At 51.6% G+C, this 17,389-nt stretch overlaps 1 protein-coding gene across 4 annotated transcripts in view; it reads left to right on the forward strand.

Moving 5' to 3' along the window:
- Nucleotides 1-17,389, forward strand: part of CEP164 (centrosomal protein 164) — a 65,005-nt gene continuing 47,616 nt past the window's right edge. For 3 of the 4 annotated variants that reach the window (XM_045577591.1, XM_045577593.1, XM_045577594.1), the window contains exons 1-4: nt 16-146; nt 4,399-4,522; nt 8,828-8,928; nt 13,110-13,221. In XM_045577591.1, coding sequence (XP_045433547.1) covers nt 8,847-8,928; nt 13,110-13,221 — 194 coding nt within the window. In that variant the 5' untranslated portion in view covers nt 16-146; nt 4,399-4,522; nt 8,828-8,846. Of the gene's footprint in view, nt 147-4,398; nt 4,523-8,827; nt 8,929-13,109; nt 13,222-17,389 lie in introns of all 4 variants that reach the window. The other variant, XM_045577592.1, reaches the window with a different exon arrangement.

A 17,389-nucleotide genomic window follows, 5' to 3' on the forward strand; every position in this document is an offset into this window, starting at 1 on the left:
CGACGTCGTTACCCTTCCCGGAAGTGGCTGTGGGCCGCTGCAGGGCAACCCCCCGGCGTCCCTGGAAGCGGGGAGGGGAGCCGGGGTGGTGCTGGAAGTTGTGCGGCGCCGGGAACCTGCGCCCGGAGCCTCCGGCGTGGGGGCAGGTGAGGACGCCCTCGCAGGAGGGCTCGGGGCCGGGAGAGGAGGGGCGGGCGAGGCGAGGCACCCTCCGGCGCCAACGAGCGGGTGTGCACGAGCGCGGGCGGGACTGCGGGACGAGGTGAGGAAGCCGCTGCCGAGCGCCTCTGCCGGGAGGGCCGGGCCGGGCGCTGCGGCCGGCGGGCGGCGGCGAGAGCTTGCGGCGCTCGCAGACCAGCCCTGCTCGGGGTGAAGGCCGCTGGAGCCCGGCGGGGACGCCTCTCTGGTGGGAGAGCTTCCTCGGGGGCCGACTCAGGGCTAGCCAGACCCTTTCCCGCTTTGGGGCAGCTGGGAAGTTAGAGAGCTAGCTCATCCTCTTCTCTTCTCTTCTCTTCTCTTCTCTTCTCTTCTCTTCTCTTCTCTTCTCTTCTCTTCTCTTCTCTTCTCGGGCTCATCTCTCCCCTCCCCTCCCCTCCCCTCCCCTCCCCTCCCCTCCTCTCTTTTTTAACTTTCCTTGCATTGATTTGAAAACATCTACCATCTACTGTCCTCACTTGGCTACCAAGATTTCTCTCATGATTTTTTTCTTTAATCCTCATCCAAGGATATGTTTTTATGGGGGGGGGGGAAGAGAGAGAGAGAGAGAGAGAGAGAGAGAGAGAGAGAGAGAGAGAGAGAGAGAGAGAGAGAAGGGGAGGAAGGAAGAGAAAGAGACATTAACTGGTTGCCTCCCAGGGGGGAGAGGAAGAGAGAGAGAGAGGGGGAGAGAGAGAGAGAAGGACATCAATTGGTTGCCTCCCAGGATTGAACCTGCACCTAGGTATGTGCTCTCACTGGGAAAGGACCCTGCAATTGCACCGGCAACCTTTCCTGGGGGCTCCAGTCGACTGAGCCACCCCTGGGGCTCTCCTGGTGTTTCTAACACAGCCTTCCCAGTTGTCTGCAGCCCTTCCATTCCACTCACTACAGCCAGCGGGTCGGTTACCACCTAGTTAATGGCTCCAACCAGGCCTCTTTCCTGAGCTCAGATCTGTTTAGATCGGCTTACTGGTCATCCCCAACTGCACCTTCCCCAACCTTCCTGGCCCCCACACCTGTTCCTCTTCTTGTTCTTCCTGTCTCAGTGGAGGGCTTCACCGTTCACAGCCAGGCTGCCCCTGGAACTCCTCCAATACTTGCAGCAAACGTTTGCTGGAATTTCCTCTCTTCTAGGCGGCATGCTCCGTGTGCTGTTGGCAAGGTGCAGAAATGAAAAGACAGCCGTGAACAGGAAGCTGGCTTAAGTGCTCTGGCTTCCCACCCCTCTCTCCCTGCTTTGCTGAAGACATCAAGCCCAGTTATTCTCCCGATATCCACAGAACCTGGCCTTCCTTCCCATTCTCACAGCCACCACTTTATTTTTTATTTATTTTAAAATATATTTTATTAATTTTTTACAGAGAAGAAGGGAGAGGAATAGAGAGTTAGAAACATCAATGAGAGAGAAACATCGACCAGCTGCCTCCTGCATACCCCCTACTGGGGATGTGCCCACAACCAACGTACATGCCCTTGACCGGAATCAAACCCAGGACTCTTTAGTCCGCTGACCGATGCTCCATCCACTGAGCCAAACCGGTTTCGGCTCACAGCCACCACTTTAGTTCTAACTTCTTGCCTGTGCTTTCAGGGTAACTGCTTCCGTGGCCCCTCTGCCTCTGTGCTTGCCCTCGAATTAGTGCTTCCACAGCTGTCCCGGTGACGTGAAATCCCAGGATGACTCCTCAGGCACAGGACACAGTCCTGTACAGGGTGCTCCTTCCTCCCGCTTCCCTTGCACTCTGGCCATGTCAGAGTGGCTCGGACTCAGGCTTTGGAATCACATGCACGTGGGTGTGCACATGTATTGCTGTGCCATTGACTAGCCGTGCACCTTTGGGCAAGTGTTTCATTTAAACCAGTGGTTCCCAACCTGTTGTTGGCCATGCCCCACCTAAGCATCTCTAAAATCCTGATGTCCCTGCCCCATGACATAATTATTATTCAAAAAATGAGCTCCTATTCATGGGAGGAAGCCTAAAAGGCCATTAACTTGGTCTCAAAGAACATGGCATCCATGAAAGAGAAAAATAAAAGAACGAAAGAAAGGACAGGTGAAGTACGGAGGAAAAAAAATCACTACGAGATTGTTAAGAAAATAATAATATGAAGTGACAAGAAAAAATAGCAAAGTTTCAAAACAATAGAGAACTGAAATGCATAAATATGTCACAATGTATATGAATAGGCTGTAAATGAGGCCCCTAGAACCATAAGAATGCAAAAAATTGTTAATAACTCATTCTCGAATTTCCCCCCTTAAAATCAAATTCCCCCTGTGGGGCGTGTGCCCCATTGGGAACCACTGATTTAAACCTTGCTGAGACTCAGTTTCCTTATTTGAAAAATGACAATGATCTCTTCCTAGCTGAGGATAAGGTGAGATGATGTGTGTAAAACATTAGTGCAGTTTTTATTTTTTTTATTTTTAAAATATATATCTTATTGATTTTCTTACAGAGAGGAAGGGAGAGAGATAGAGAGCTAGAAACATCAACCAGCTGCCTCTTGCACACCCCCTACCGGGGATGTACCCGCAACCAATGTACATGCCCTTGGCCGGAATCGAACCTGGGACCTTTCAGTCCGCAGACCGACGCTCTACTGCTGAGCCAAACCGGTTTTGGCGCAATAGTGCAGTTTTTAGAATGTGGGCAGTGTTCAGTGATTATAAACTTTTGTTGTCACAGTGAATTCTCTGACCCCGTATTCTTTCCTGCCTGGCTTTGTGCACGCTGCTGCTTCTGCCATACATTTCCCTGCTCCCTCCTGGGGAGCTGCCGCTTACCCATCATCTCCACTTCCACCATCCTCATCTTCCAAAGTACGCTTAGTTGCCCTTTTGTGCCCCATTGTCTCTTGTTACTTTCCTTAACGTGCTTAACATTTTATATGATCACCAGAGGTCTGGTGCATGAATTCGTGCACGGGTGGGGTGCATTGGCCTGTTCAGCAATCATTGGGGCCCATCTCATCCAATGCAGGGGGGAGGAGGGACCATGGGAGGTTGGCTGGATGCCTGGATCAGGCTGATAGGGGCTGGCAGGCTGGGGGAAGCTGCCGCATGAGGTTAGCTGGCTGTGGGAGTGCACCGACCACTAGGGGGCAGCTCCTGCATTGAGCATTTGCCCCCTGATGGTTAATGCTCATCATAGCATCTGGGCCACCAGTTTTTTGGTTAACCAGTCGTAATGGTTGCATATATATATATATATATATATATATATATATATATACACACACACACACACACACACACACACACAGTATATACGTCTGTACATGTTTATCTTCCCAACTAAGCTGAGCAGATGCTCCAACCAGTAGGTGAGCTTGCTGCTGGGGTCCAGTCAATCAGGACTGGACAAGATGGGCCGGATTCACCCTGGAGCCCTCACACGGTCCCTCTCTGGCCCCGATTGTACACCTGTGGGGTCCCTCAGCCTGGCTTGCAGGGATTGGGCAGAAACTGGCAGTCTGACATCCCCTGAGGGGTCCCGGATTGCAAGAGGGCGCAAGCCAGGCCGAGGGACTCCACTGGTGCATGGTTCATCTATACTTCTCTAACGATGGAATTGGCGATAACATCAGTAAAACTGCTCAGGTACTGTGTTCCAGGGACTGAGCTAGGTATTTTATAAGAAGTATCTCATTTCACCCTCAAACAACCTTTTGATGTAGATTATCATGAGTGTGTCCATTATTCACATGAGGTGAAGGGCCTGGCCTAATTTGCTTATTGCCATACAGCTGGAGAGAGCTGGGATTTGAATTCAGGTGTTTCTGGCCCCGAAGCTGGTCCTTGGACCACTAGCTGTCTGTCACAGAATAGAGAGGACGATTTTGGCATGGGAGGGAGAGTTAGACCAAAGGTCTTATAGGTTTTCCAACTCTGAGATTCCTTGGTTCTATGTTAGTGGTTTACAGCAGGCAGACAGAGCTTTTACAGTTTATATACCGTATTTTGGGCTTGGTCAGAAAATGCAGAGGAAGGAGGAGGCCTGGCTCTCATACGTTTGTGGTTAACAGGGAGCAGAACATATTCCCATGAAAAAAGTAATATCAGGAGTAATATGCCTATGAATACATGAAAACTGTCCTTACTGCTGAGGAGGTTATGTGTTCATGGGAGTGGTTGAGGTTAGCCAGGGAGGGCTGCCTGGAGGAGGTATATGAGCCACTTTTTTTTTTTCTTTCTAGATTCTAGGATTGGCAGGAGATGGATGAGTGCAACTGGATGACCCCTCCCCTACAATTGTTATGGCTCATTGACGGTGTCCAGCCCGGAGGCCAGTAGAACTCATCACATTCATCTGGCCTGTTGGTAAGTGCTACGTAGAGGACATCACTGACGGTTCTGAGGTCATGTGGCTACTACGATTGGCATTCTCAGGCTTGGAAGGGAGTGTTAGGACCGTGCCATGTACTTGGAGAAGCAGACCTTGGCTGCTGTCTTAGACATCTCATCTTCCCTGCTACCCCTGTAGTCCAGGTTATCTTGACCTCTCACCTACACTAGCTCACGGTTTCTTATTAATCTCTCTGCAGCCACTTGGATCTTCTCCCTTTTAATCTGGCCCCCATTCCAGTCTGCATTCCCAGTGGCTGCCAGAATGATTTTTTCAGAAGGCATATCTAAAAATACATACGTTTCCTGGCTTTCTCATTTTAAAGGCCCACTTCTCGGCATGGCCTGGCTTCCGCCCATGTCTCCAGCAGCGTCTGCAGCCATGCTGCTGCTTGCTTGGTGTGATTTCCTGCCACAGGGCCTTTGCATGTGCTGCTGGTTCTGTGGGAACTCCTTTTCCACTCTCTGTCCAGTGAATACGTACCTGTCCTCAGCATAGGCTCCAAGTCAGGCTCATTTCCTCCAAAGCTCTCACCTCGTTTATGATTGTACATTTCTGTGACTTTGGGATGTTTGTCACCCTCCTTGTGGTCATACCCCGGGGGAGTAGCCGTTGAACGGCTTTTATCACAGCCATGAGTAAACGCAGCTCCCTGCATGGTGCCCAAATGAGTAAATGACCTCTGGCAGCCATTAAATAAACATGTTTTGTCTTCTCACCACCTTCCTCAGTCCACTAGTTCCTGCTCTTTTGGCCCAGGCCCTGCCCACTCTTCTCTGGACCTGGGCAAGGTGAGGAAAGACAGTAGAAAATAACCCACACTTTATTAAAAAAAAAAAAAAAAAATATATATATATATATATATATATATATTTTTTTTTTAAATTTTTTTTATTTTTAATTTTTTTATTTTATTGATTTTGTACAGAGAGGAAGGAGAGGGATAGACAGTTAGAAACATTGATGAGAGAGAAACATCGATCAGCTGCCTCCTGCACACCCCTTACTGGGGATGTGCCCGCAACCAAGGTACATGCCCTTGACCAGAATCGAACCTGGGACCCTTCTGTCCACAGGCCAACGCTCTATCCACTGAGCCAAACCGGTTTTGGCAAAATAATCCACACTTTAAAAAACAATTTTCTGGCAGCTTTGTTTGACAGTGAAGTGATCCATGAATTCAGATTTCCAGGGCCTTTCTGACTTTTAAATAGTTGAACGTGGATAACGGTGTATATGGCTAATTAGGCACTTTGCTGCGAGGACAGAGACTTTACCTGCCCGTGCTTTCTAGAGATGGGATGTGTCCAGGGTGGGTAACATTTCTCAGATGCAGAGTTTCTCTGAGCAGCTGACACCGGCCTGTATAGACACCGCCTGGGGGAGTGACTGACTCTCAGCCTGCTGTTCAGGCCGCCCTTGGTCCCGCCCTCCCCAGCGATCTTCCCTTCTCCTCCCCTCGCAGCTCCGAGGACTGGACTCCCTAAGTCCGGGGCAGTGGCCCTGTGCACTGCTCTCGGTCTTTCTGGCTCTGCCTCTGCAGGGTCCGTGTGTGTGTGTGTGTGTGTCTGTGTGTTTGTGTGTCTCTGTGTGTCTCTGTGTCTTTGTCTCTGTCTCTGTGTCTGTGTGTGTGTGTCTCTGTGTGTGTCTGTCTGTGTGTGTCTCTGTGTGTCTGTGTGTGTGTGTCTGTCTGTATGTGTGTGTCTCTGTGTGTGTCTGTGTGTGTGTGTCCGTGTGTGTGTGTCTCTGTGTGTGTGTGTGTGTGTGTGTCTGTGTGAGTGTGTCTCTGTGTCCGTGTGTGTGTGTCCCCGTGTGTGTGTCTGTGTGTGTGTCTGTGTGTTTGTGTGTCTCTGTGTGTCTGTGTGTGTGTCTGTGTGTGTGTGTCTGTGTGTGTGTCTCTGTGTGTGTCTGTGTGCGTGTGTCTCTGTGTGTGTCTGTGTGTGTGTGTCTGTGTGAGTGTGTGTGTGTGTGTGTGAGTGTGTGTCTCTGTGTGTGTCTGTCTGTGTGTGTGTGTGTGTGTGTGTGTGTGTGTCTCTGTGTGTGTGTTTGTGTGTGTGTGTGTCTGTGTGTGTGTCTCTGTGTGTCTCTGTGTGTCTGTGTGTGTGTCTGTGTGTGTGTCTGTGTGAGTGTGTGTCTCTGTGTGTGTCTGTCTGTGTGTGTCTCTGTGTGTCTGTGTGTGTGTGTCTCTGTGTGTGTGTGTGTGTCTCTGTGTGTGTCTGTGTGAGTGTGTGTCTGTGTGAGTGTGTGTCCGTGTGTGTGTGTCTCTGTGTGTGTGTCTCTGTGTGTGTCTGTGTGAGTGTGTGTCTGTGTGAGTGTGTGTCTGTGTGTGTGTGTGTGTGTCTGTGTGTGTGTGTCTGTGTGTGTGTGTCTCTGTGTGTGTCTGTGTGAGTGTGTGTCTGTGTGAGTGTGTGTCTGTGTGTGTGTGTGTGTGTGTCTGTGTGTGTGTGTCTGTGTGTGTGTGTCTGTGTGTGTGTGTGTGTGTCTGTGTGTGTGTGTGTGTGTGTGTGTGTGTGGAGTCGGCAGCGCTAGGTCCGCAGGCTGTCCTGGGGCTCCTGTGGCAGAGGCCAGGTTCGCCCGGGGCCCGGGCCGCGGAGGGAGGTGCTGCTGCATTAGCCCGCCTCCTGCCGTGCTGCCCGTGGTGCCCTGCGCGGCCCGAGGCCGGACCCCGCTTGCCCACCACTCAGCGGTCAGGCTGCAGAGGGGCCTCGGTAACAGCCCCCGTGGACCCCGCGCAGGGGTCAGGCTCGCTCTCCGGGCGTCCGGAGCAGATTCAGAAGGACCAGGCCTGGCCGTTTCCCGCGCTCACGGTGCCGGCTGCTCCCGCCTGTGCGGACTCGTCTCCTGCCCGCTCCTCTGGCCAGGCCCTGCTCCTCAGACCGTGTGGTGGCAGTGGGGCTGGCGCCTCCTCAGGGGCACAGCCAGGAGGGGCGGCAGCTACTCTGCAGGCGGCTTGTCTCTGTTGCGGGTGTCAGTGTGGGTGCTGCCGTCCGGGAGGGTGGATAGGCCTTCGGGTCCCGGGTGGTTACGGGGACGGGAAAGGAGCAGGTCCAGAATGGCACCAGCGTGGCAGTTGGAGCATTTGGCACCGCCCCGCCCCCAAAGCTAGAAACCTTGGATTCCAGGTGGACTCCTCTCCCCTCTTTCCTCTCCCGTCCTCGTCCTGCTGACATCAACGCGTCCCTCGCATCTGTTTCTTTTTTTTTTTTTTTTTAAATATATATTTTATTGATTTTTTTACAGAGAGGAAGGGAGAGGGATAGAGAGCTAGAAACGTCGATGAGAGAGAAACATCGACCAGCTGCCTCCTGCACACCCCCTACTGGGGACGTGCCTGCAACCAATGTACATGCCCTTGACCGGAATCGAACCTGGGACCCTTCAGTCTGCAGACCAAAGCTCTACCACTGAGCCAAACCGGTTTCGGCCCTCGCATCTGTTTCTCCCCTCCGTTCCCGCTGCTCCTGCCCTGGCTTAGGCCTCTTCGCCTCCCACCGGGATGGCAGCCTCCTCCGTGGTTCTGGGGCCCAGTCTCCTTCTCTGATGCAGCCCTGCCGCCCCTGCCAGGCTCTCATCCTAAAGAGAGGCCGCCGTGTCCCTTCCTGTCACGGAAGCCCACAGGGACCCACCCCCTCTGCTGGGGCAGGGTCAGGGCTCTGAGACACGGTCTGCCCAGCTTCCACCTCTGCCCCCGCCACGCACTGCCCAGCTCCGGGGGTGGTCTGCGCGGTGTCCCGCGCCTGGCGTGGCTCTCCCCGCTCAGACCCTGGCCCCCCACTCCTCCTCGCCAGTGCTCGAGCGGGCGTGCTTCCCTCCGCTGCATGGCTGTTGAGGTTGAGTGCACTGCCTTCCTGGAGGGGGAGCTCCCGAGGGTGCTGTCGGGTGTAAACGGCCCTGTTGAGACGGGTGACATGGGGGCTGTTGGTACCTGGCGGGGGTGACATGGGGGCTGTTGGTACCTGGCGGGGCTGTGGGGGGCTGTGCATTGTGTGCTGTTGGTTGTTTTGGTCACTAGGGCTTTCCAGCCGGGCTCCTGTGCTGTTCGTTCGTTCTTCGTTTGAGGGGTAGGAAGCCAGCCTCTTGAGTCTGGTTCTTAGATCTCCTGTGGTCGCCGAGGGTTCAGCATGACTTTCCGGCACAGAGCCGGGGGGCCCGGTTCCCTCGGCACGTTCCATCTGGCACGTTCCCAGCGAGGGTGGCTTGCGAGGTCTGGTTGGACCGAGGGGCCACGATGCAGCTGACTTGGTCTCCTCTAAGCCGGGCACCCGCTCTCTCTCTGCTAGGCCTGGAGCCCAGACAGCAATGGCTGGGAGACCCATCCGCATAGGAGACCAGCTGGTCCTGGAGGAAGACTATGATGAGACCTACATCCCCAGTGACCAAGGTAAGAGGCCTGTGTGTGCTGCCATAGCTCTTCCAGGGCAGGATCCCCTCTGACTTAATGTCATTCTTCTGAGGCCAAGATGGTCTATGCACAGGGCTGCTCAGTTGGCAAACTGTAGTCCATGGGCATAATCTGGTCTGTTGCTTGTTTTTTAAAAAAATATATTTTTATTGATTTTAGAGAGGAAGGGAGAGGGAGAGAGAGAGAAATATCAATGATGAGCCTGACTGGCATGGTTCAATGTTGAGCGTTGACCTATGAACTAGGAGATCAAAGTTCGATTCCCGGTCAGGGCGCATGCCTGTGTTGTGAGCTCAATTTCCAGTTTGGGGTGTGCAGGGGGCAGCCAATCAATGATTCTCTCTTATTGATGTTTCTATCACTCTCTCCCTCTCCTTTCCTCTCTGAAATCAATAAAAACAAACAAACACAAAAAACACACACAAAAAAATCATCTCCTTAAAAAAAGAAAAAAAAAAAATATACCAATGATGAGAGAGAATTATTGACCGGCTGCTTCCTGCACTCCCCTGTCGGGAGATCATGCCCTGACCAGGAACTGAACCATGACCTCCTGGTTCGTAAGTCAATGCTCAACCATTGAGCCATGCTGGCTGGGCCTGTTGCTTGTTTTTATAAATAAAGTTTTATATACAAAACAGACATGCTTGTCCATTTATAATCTGTGGCTGCTTTCATGCTGCAAGGGCATTGCTGAGAAATCATGACAGAAAGCATATGACCCACAGCCTAACATATTCACTGTCTGACCCTTTCTAGAAAAAGTGCTGGCCTTGGATTAGACCAGGGATTAATTTAAATGAAAATAGTACGGGCCCTGATCCATTTGGCTCAGTGGGTAGAGTGTTGGCCTGTGGACTGAAGGGTCCCAGGTTCGATTCTGGTCAAGGGCATGTACCTTGGTTGCGGGCATATCCCCATTGAGGGGTGTGCAGGAGGCAGCTGATTGATGTTTCTCTCATCGATGTTTCTAACTGTCTATCCCTCTCTCTTCCTCTCTGTAAAAAATCAATAAAATATATTAAAAAAAAATAGTACAGGATATTATGAAATGCAGTGTGTGCTGAGGCCAGGGGAAACTCAATTTCTTAAGAACAAACTAAAGCAGTGTTTTTTCTTTAAACAACAACATAACATTATCAATAACCATAAAAACAAAATCCTAAGCATTCTCTGTAGTCAGAACTCTCTGTACCTCCTCACAGGAAGTCCTGAGTCAGGTGCTTTATTGTCCCCGTTTCACAGAGGAGGAAGCCAAGGCACAGAAAGGTGAAGTGACTTCTCTGCAGTCACACAATTCTCCCAACAGTACTGCTGGAACCCATGCCCAGGAATCTTCTATTTTTTAAGTTTTTATATATAAAAAAATGGGACGCTTCACGAATTTGGGTGCCATCCCGGTGCAGGGCATGCTGACCTCTGCACCGCTCCCGTGTTAGTCTGGGTGCTGCAGGAGCAGGCAGCACCCCATCTTCTTAAGGCCTGCGCTTCGAAGCACTGTGCCGTTTTTGGGGGTGAAGATTCTTTTGAAATTGCCATGAATTATGGACCTGGACACACACATTTTGCTTGTAATTCAGATGGTTTGAAGGCCTGTTGGGGGCAGGAAAGAACTCTTTCACCCTCATTAACCCCTGGGCTTTGCGTAGAGCAGGAGATTTCTGTTTGTTGCCATGTACAATAGCAATTTTTAATTTTCATGTTAAATGTGTCCGTCCATTCTCACGTGGCCTCTGAATTTTGTGTCACAGTTAGAAAAGCCTTCCTACCGCAAGGATGAACGCTTGTTTCCTTCTGGGTTTGTGCCGGCACCATGGCCAGTCCCCGCCCCTGGGGGCTGCCGTCTGCCTCCGTGTCCCCTCCCTCCTCTCCCACGGGACGGTCTGCCCATAACGGGAACGTGTGCCCGGTCCCTGAGGCTCACCCTGAGTCCTCTGTCCAGCAGGCGGAAGGCCCTCCTCTTCCTTATTTTATCTCCCCGTGATCGTCAGTTCTGGGCAGCGCCTGGGTGTGGGGACTTGGCATCTGGGTAAAAACTGTGTTCACTCTATGAATGCCCTGGGAGGAGAGGTCTCTGTGAAGCTGTCTTCCTGCCCAAGAAGGAAGCTGTCTTCCTTCCCGTTGGTATCTTTTTCTCTTTCTCAGAGTGATTTAACTTCATTTTCATACAGGTTTTGTACATCCCTTGCTCATTTTGTTTCTTAAATATCTAATCTTTAAATTAAAAAAAATTTCAATTTCAGTTTACATTCAATATTATTCTCTATTAGTTTCAGGTGTACAGCCAAGGGGTTAGAAAATCTTGTACTTTACAAAGTGGTCCCCCCTGCTGCTTCACCTGGCCCTGACATTATTGTTACTATTTTTTCATAATCCAGCCCTGACCTCCCGGTTCATAGGTTGACGCTCAACTTCTGAGCCGCACCAGCTGGTGAAACCGACTGTAGCCCCTGTGCTGACCTGCACCCTCTGCCTCTGTGGCCGCCTGTTAGCGCTGCTCAACCCCGTTCAACGAGTCCAGTGTTTTCCTCAGGTTCTTACTAAGCACTCTCTCTGCTCAGTCTGAGCTTCCGAGTCCTAAGCCACCCCCATTCCTCTCCCCGGGCACTCAGTGCTCCCCAGTTAGCCTCTCTGCTGAGCACAGGAGTGTTCCCGTTAAATGTGAGGCGGGTCATCTGAGGGCTCTGAGGGTTGGAATCTTCGTGGTGCTTAGCCTCACATCCGCAGCGGCGTGGGCAGGCTGTGCAGGACCGGGCCCTCCCCTGGCCGGGCGCACCTGGGCCGCCGTGTCCTTGCTCACCCTGCCGGTCACCTGGCCTGTCCGACCGTCCCCCGGGGCCCAGCTGCTTGTTGCCACGGCCCTTTGAGCTGCTCTCCTGCCCAAGTGCCTTCCTCCCTCAGGTCCCCTGTGGCATCCTTCCGAGAAGCCTTCCTTGACTCTTTGTTTTTTTAGGCTGTTTATCAATCATTCACTTCGGCCCTTTTTAAAAACTATGTTGTTATTGCCCTAGCTGGTTTGGCTCGGTGGAGAGAGCGTCAGCCTGCGGACTGAAGAATCCAATCCCAGGTTGGATTCTGGTCAATGGCACACGCCCAGGTTGTAGGGTTGATGCCCAGTGGGGGACGTGCAGGAGGCAGCCAATCAATGATTCTCTCTCATTATTGATGTTTCTAGCTCTTTCCCTCTCCCTTTATCTCTGAAATAAATAATGGTATATTAAAAAGTACGTTTTTGTTGATTTCTTACAGAGAGAGGAAGAGGGAGAGAAGGAAGAAACATTGATGATAGAGAAACATTGATCGGCTGCCTCCTGCACATCCCCTATTGGGGATCGAGCCCACAACCAACCCAGGCTGGGGCATAGACACGCCCAGTCCACGGAGCCACGCTGGCCGGGCTTGCTTGGTCCTTTCTAAAAGGTGCCCCTCCATTGACCGCCATCTCAGGCCGCATCTGCTTCCTTCCTGATGTTTATCAGCAGCTTCTCTCTGTGCATCTTCATCGGCTCTCCTGCCTGGCGCTGCGTCTGCTGGATGCAGGCTCCTGCGGGCAGAGGCTGATTCCCTCTCACCCATACCCACGCCCACGGTGACTGCCCAGGCGGCACTCAGAGCCGCTGCGACATCAGTGACTGAGTTGGTCCTGGCCGCCACATGCCCGCTGGGCCTTTGAGAAAGTTCTTTTGTTTCCTAATGCCCAGGTTTGTCACCCTCCAGCAGGATGAGCATTCTGCGATGCCTCTCTGCCAGGGCTGGTCTCAGCTCAAGCACTGATGCCCTGGGAATGTGCTGTCCCGCGGAGTTGGCATGTGCCGTCTTCCCGGCACCGGGGCGGGTTCCTGGGAGCTCTGGCGGGGATTTTCATCGTGTAGACGTGATCCATGAACTCACGTCCAACCCTCTCCCCTCTGGAGAATGGGGGGTGAGCCCTGAACTCTGGTGACCAGGCCCATCCCGGGCGCCCAGGAGCCCGGCCAGTCTCCTCATTGGGCAGAACTCCCAGGACTCGGGAGATTGAAGGGCGTTCGGAGCTGTTTCAGGAACTGGCAGAGACCAGCATACGTATTTCGTATCATTTCACAGGTTGATTGTGACTTGTGTTTCTTTTCATCCACCTCTCCACTTCTCTTACTTTTCTACCCTCCTGCTTCTCCTTGCAGAAATCCTTGAATTTGCCAAAGAGATAGGTATTGATCCCAGCAAGGAGCCGGAGCTGATGTGGCTGGCCCGGGAGGGCATCGTGGCCCCGCTGCCTGCGGAGTGGAAGCCATGGTAAGTCAGCGCGCTGTGGCCCAGACGTGCCTGCCAGAGGTGGAGGAGCCTGGCATTGGAGGGCCGCGCTGACCAGCCACCTTCCATAGCCTGTCCCGCCCGGAGCTGGGCACAGCGATGGGCACTGCTCCCTGGGCTGCCTGAGGCCGGGCACAGCGATGGGCACTCCTCTCTGGGCTGCCTGAGGCCGGGCACAGCGATGGGCACTCCTCCCTCAGCTGCCTGAGGCCGGGCACAGAGATGGGCACTCCTCTCTGGGCTGCCTGAGGCCGGGCACAGCGATGGGCACTGCTCCCTGGGCTGCCTGAGGCCGGGCACAGCGATGGGCACTCCTCCCTCAGCTGCCTGAGGCCGGGGACACTCCTCCCTGGGCTGCCTGAGGCCGGGCACAGTGATGGGCACTGCTCTCTGGGCTGCCTGAGGCCAGGGACAGCGATGGACACTCCTCCCTGGGCTGAGGCGGGGGGCCGGGGGCACAGGCCGACTTAATGGTCCCGTTTGTAGAATAACGGTTTCTGAGCTGTGGCCTGTCAGGTCCGTGAGCCCGGCATCGTGTGGGCACACTCAGCCATGTCTGTGCCTTGCAGACTCATGTGGAGACCCCGTCAGCATGCCCGCGTGGGTGCCGGTGCTGCGAGGTCTGCGGAGGCTCAGGCGGCAGGGGCCTCAGCTCCTGGGCAGCCCGTCCCCACGTTTGAGTGATCTCTCGGGAGCACGCTCATGTTCACGGCATCGTTCATAGTTTCGGGTACGGCTCTGTGGATAGTGAGGAGCAGAGACTCAGTCAGGGTGTCAGGGGAGCAGGTGGAGGGCACGGAACAGACTGCCTCCCTCCCGAGGCCATTTGCCATGCGCAGGGCTCTCCCCAGGCTGCCTCCCCACTGAGCGCCCTACCTCTGCTTCCTGTGGTAACAGGTTTGCCGTACGCTTGTCCGGCACTCGTCCCCAGTGCTGAGGGGTCCTCGCTGATGCTGGCCTTGTGTGAGGTCTAATTATTCTGTTCTTTTTTTTTTTTTTTTTTTTTTTTTTTAATACCTTTTTATTGATTTCAGAGAGGAAGAGAGAGAGAGAAAGAAACATCAGTGGTGAGAGAGATAATCATGGATCGGTTGCCTCCTGCAAGCCCCGTACTGGGGACTGAGCCACAACGCGGGCATGTGCCCTTGATCAGAATTGAGCGCAGGTCCCTATAGTCCGCAGGACCACACTGTTTCCACTGAGCCACACCAGCCAAGGCCTTCCTGTTCTCGTTCATTCATTTAATGTGTTGGCTGTACTTGGGAATGACTGCAGTGGCAGCCTCGCTCATCTCCACTGGAGAATCGGAAGCCTTTAGCTTCCCACCTGCAGCCTCCTGTCCTCTGGGTCTTTTCAGAGGCCTTTCCTTGGACCTTCTCCAGCTTTCTTTTCTTAAAAAAAAAAAAAAAAAATTATTGAATTTTTAAAGAGAGGAAGAGAGAGGGATAGACAATTAGAAACATCAATGAGAGAGAATCATCGATCAGCTGCTTCTTGCACACCCCCTACTGGGGATGTACCCGCAACCAAGGTACATGCCCTTTACCGGAATCACCCGGGACCTTTCAGTCCGCAGGCCGACGCTCTATCCACTGAGCCAAACCGGTTTCGGCCTTCTCCAGCTTTCTGCCATCTTTCTTGCAGTTAGTCCTTCAGCACCGCTCACTGTGTTCCTGGAGCTGGAGGGTCGTGTTTGTAGAATAACGGTTTCTGTTTTGTTTCCAATATCCATCCTGGTATTCACATTTGCCTTCTCTATTAGCTTCTATCTTCTATTTCTCTCTGTTTTTAACTTTGTACGTTTCTGTGTTTTGCTTTTGGATATGTTTTTAAAAAAATAAAATAAATCTTTATTGTTCATATTATTACAAATGTTCCTCATTTTTCCCCCCTCCATTGCTCCCCTCCGCCAGGTTCCCACCCCACCCTCTGCCCTTTCCACACCCCCCATTGTCCTCATCCATAGGTGCACAGTTTTTGTTCAGTCTCTTCCCACAACCCCGTCTCCCCTTTTCCCTGAGAATAGTCAGTCCACTCCCCTTCCATATCTCTGATTCTATTATATTCAACAGTTAATATTGTTCATCAGATTTTTTTTTTAATTTTCTTGTCTTTTAGTTTCACTTGTTGATAGTCACGTATTTGTTGATCAAAATTTTTATCTATATCTTCTTCCTCTTCCTAAAGAACCCCTTTCAGCAATTCATATAATTCTGGTTTGGCAGTGATGAATTCCTTTAGCCTTTTTTTTATTTGTGAAGCTCTTTATCTGGCCTTTGATTCTGAGTGATAGCTTTGCTGGGTAGAGTATTTTTGGCTGTAGGTTCTTGCTATTCATCACCTTGAATATTTCTTGCCATTCCTGTCTGGCCTGCATGGTTTCTGTTGAGAAGTCAGCTGACAATCGTATGGGTGCCTCGGGTGGTGCAGGTTACCTCCTTTTTTCTTGCTGCTTTTAATATTTTTCTCTTTGTCTTTTGCTCTTGGGATTTTAATTATGATGTGTCTTGGTGTGGTCCTCTTTGGATTCCTTTTGTTTGGAGTTCTGTGTGCTTCCTGGACTTATAAGTCTGTTTCTTTCCCCAGGTGGGTGAAGTTTCCTATCACTATTTCTTCCAGTATTCTTTTGGTATCTTGCTTTCTCTCTTCTTCTGGGACCCCCATAATTCTGATGTTGGTTCGTTTGAAATTGTCCCAGAGGTTTCTTACACTATCTTTAACTTTCTGGATTCTCTTATCTTCTTGCTTCTGTGGAGTAGTGTTCTCTGGCTCTTTGTGTTCCAAATCTTTGACTTGATTCTTGCGATCTTCCATTCTGTTTTTAGGACTCCATATAATATATCTATATCTATATCTATATCTATATCTATATCTATATACATCTATATATATATATGTATTTTAATATATTTTATTGATTTTGTACAGAGAGGAAGGGAGAGAGATAGAGAGTTAGAAACATCGATGAGAGAGAATCATCGATCAGCTGCCTCTTGCACACCCCCTACTAGGGATATGCCCGCAACCAAGGTACATGCCCTTAACCGGAATCGAACCCGGGTCCTTCAGTCCCTAAGCCGACGCTCTATCCATTGAGCCAAACCAGTTTTGGCAATATTTTTTATTTCAGACAATGTATTCTTTATTTCTAGTTGGTCCCTTTTCATATCCTCATAGGTCTCATTTATTTTATCGGCCTTTTCTAGGAAATTCTTGAAAAACCTTATAAGCGTGGTTTTGAGCTCTATATCCAGTCGCTTCTTGTCCTCCATTTTTTTTGTTTGTGATCTATTTCCTTGTCTCGGCATTTTCACAGCTTCCCTGAGTTGGTAGGGTGGCTTTGTGTGCTAAGGTGTCCTATATGGTTCAGTGAGTCAGCCTCCCAGTTACCTGAGGTGGACAGTCTTGGTGTAGCCCTTTGTGGGCTGTGTGTACAATCTTGTTGTTAAGCCTTGCTTGTTGTTGGTATCACTGGGAAGCGTTGATCTCCATGCCAATTAGCTATGGGGATCTGAAGTATCTCATCTAGGAGGGTTTCTGTATTCCGCTTGAATGGGGTGGAGTCTCGGGGTGGCACAGACAAGCTTTGTTGAATCCTGCACAGTTGGTTGCAGGCGCGCACACCTCTTTGGTATAGGCGCAGACAAGCTTTAGATTCCTGTCTGTCACTCCCTAGGAGAGTCCCATTCACTGCGAACGAGAAAGTTAGCCACTGGAAGGGCTTCTGTGGTCCACTTGGATGGGGCGGAGTCTCGGGTGGTGCAGGTAAGCTTTATTCAGCCCCTCCCTATGAGGGTCTGGTTCCTGAGTCCCGCAGTAATGGCCGCTGGCTTCACACACCTCCTAGAGATCTCTGCCCGCTGCCTGACAGTCTGGCCTCTCCCTGTCTGGGGCCGTCTATCAGAGCAATAGGGTGGTTCTGTTTTCCTCCCGAACAAGAAAGCTAGCTGTGCATTAGCTGTCCGCCCTCTTCGTGCGCAGGGAGTAAGCCAGCAGTGAACTCAGCCAGCCCTCTCCGCACTCTGCAAGTAAGCCAGCAGCGAAGTGGGGCAACCGCCTTTTCACTCGCGCAGGTCTCCGCACCTTCACAGTTCCTGGGGTTCAGCGTGCCTTCTCTCTCCTTCCCAGGTGGTAGAGCCTCCTCTCAGCC

Source organism: Pipistrellus kuhlii, unplaced genomic scaffold (genome assembly GCF_014108245.1).
Source record: "Pipistrellus kuhlii isolate mPipKuh1 unplaced genomic scaffold, mPipKuh1.p scaffold_m20_p_9, whole genome shotgun sequence".
Lineage (NCBI taxonomy): Eukaryota > Metazoa > Chordata > Mammalia > Chiroptera > Vespertilionidae > Pipistrellus > Pipistrellus kuhlii.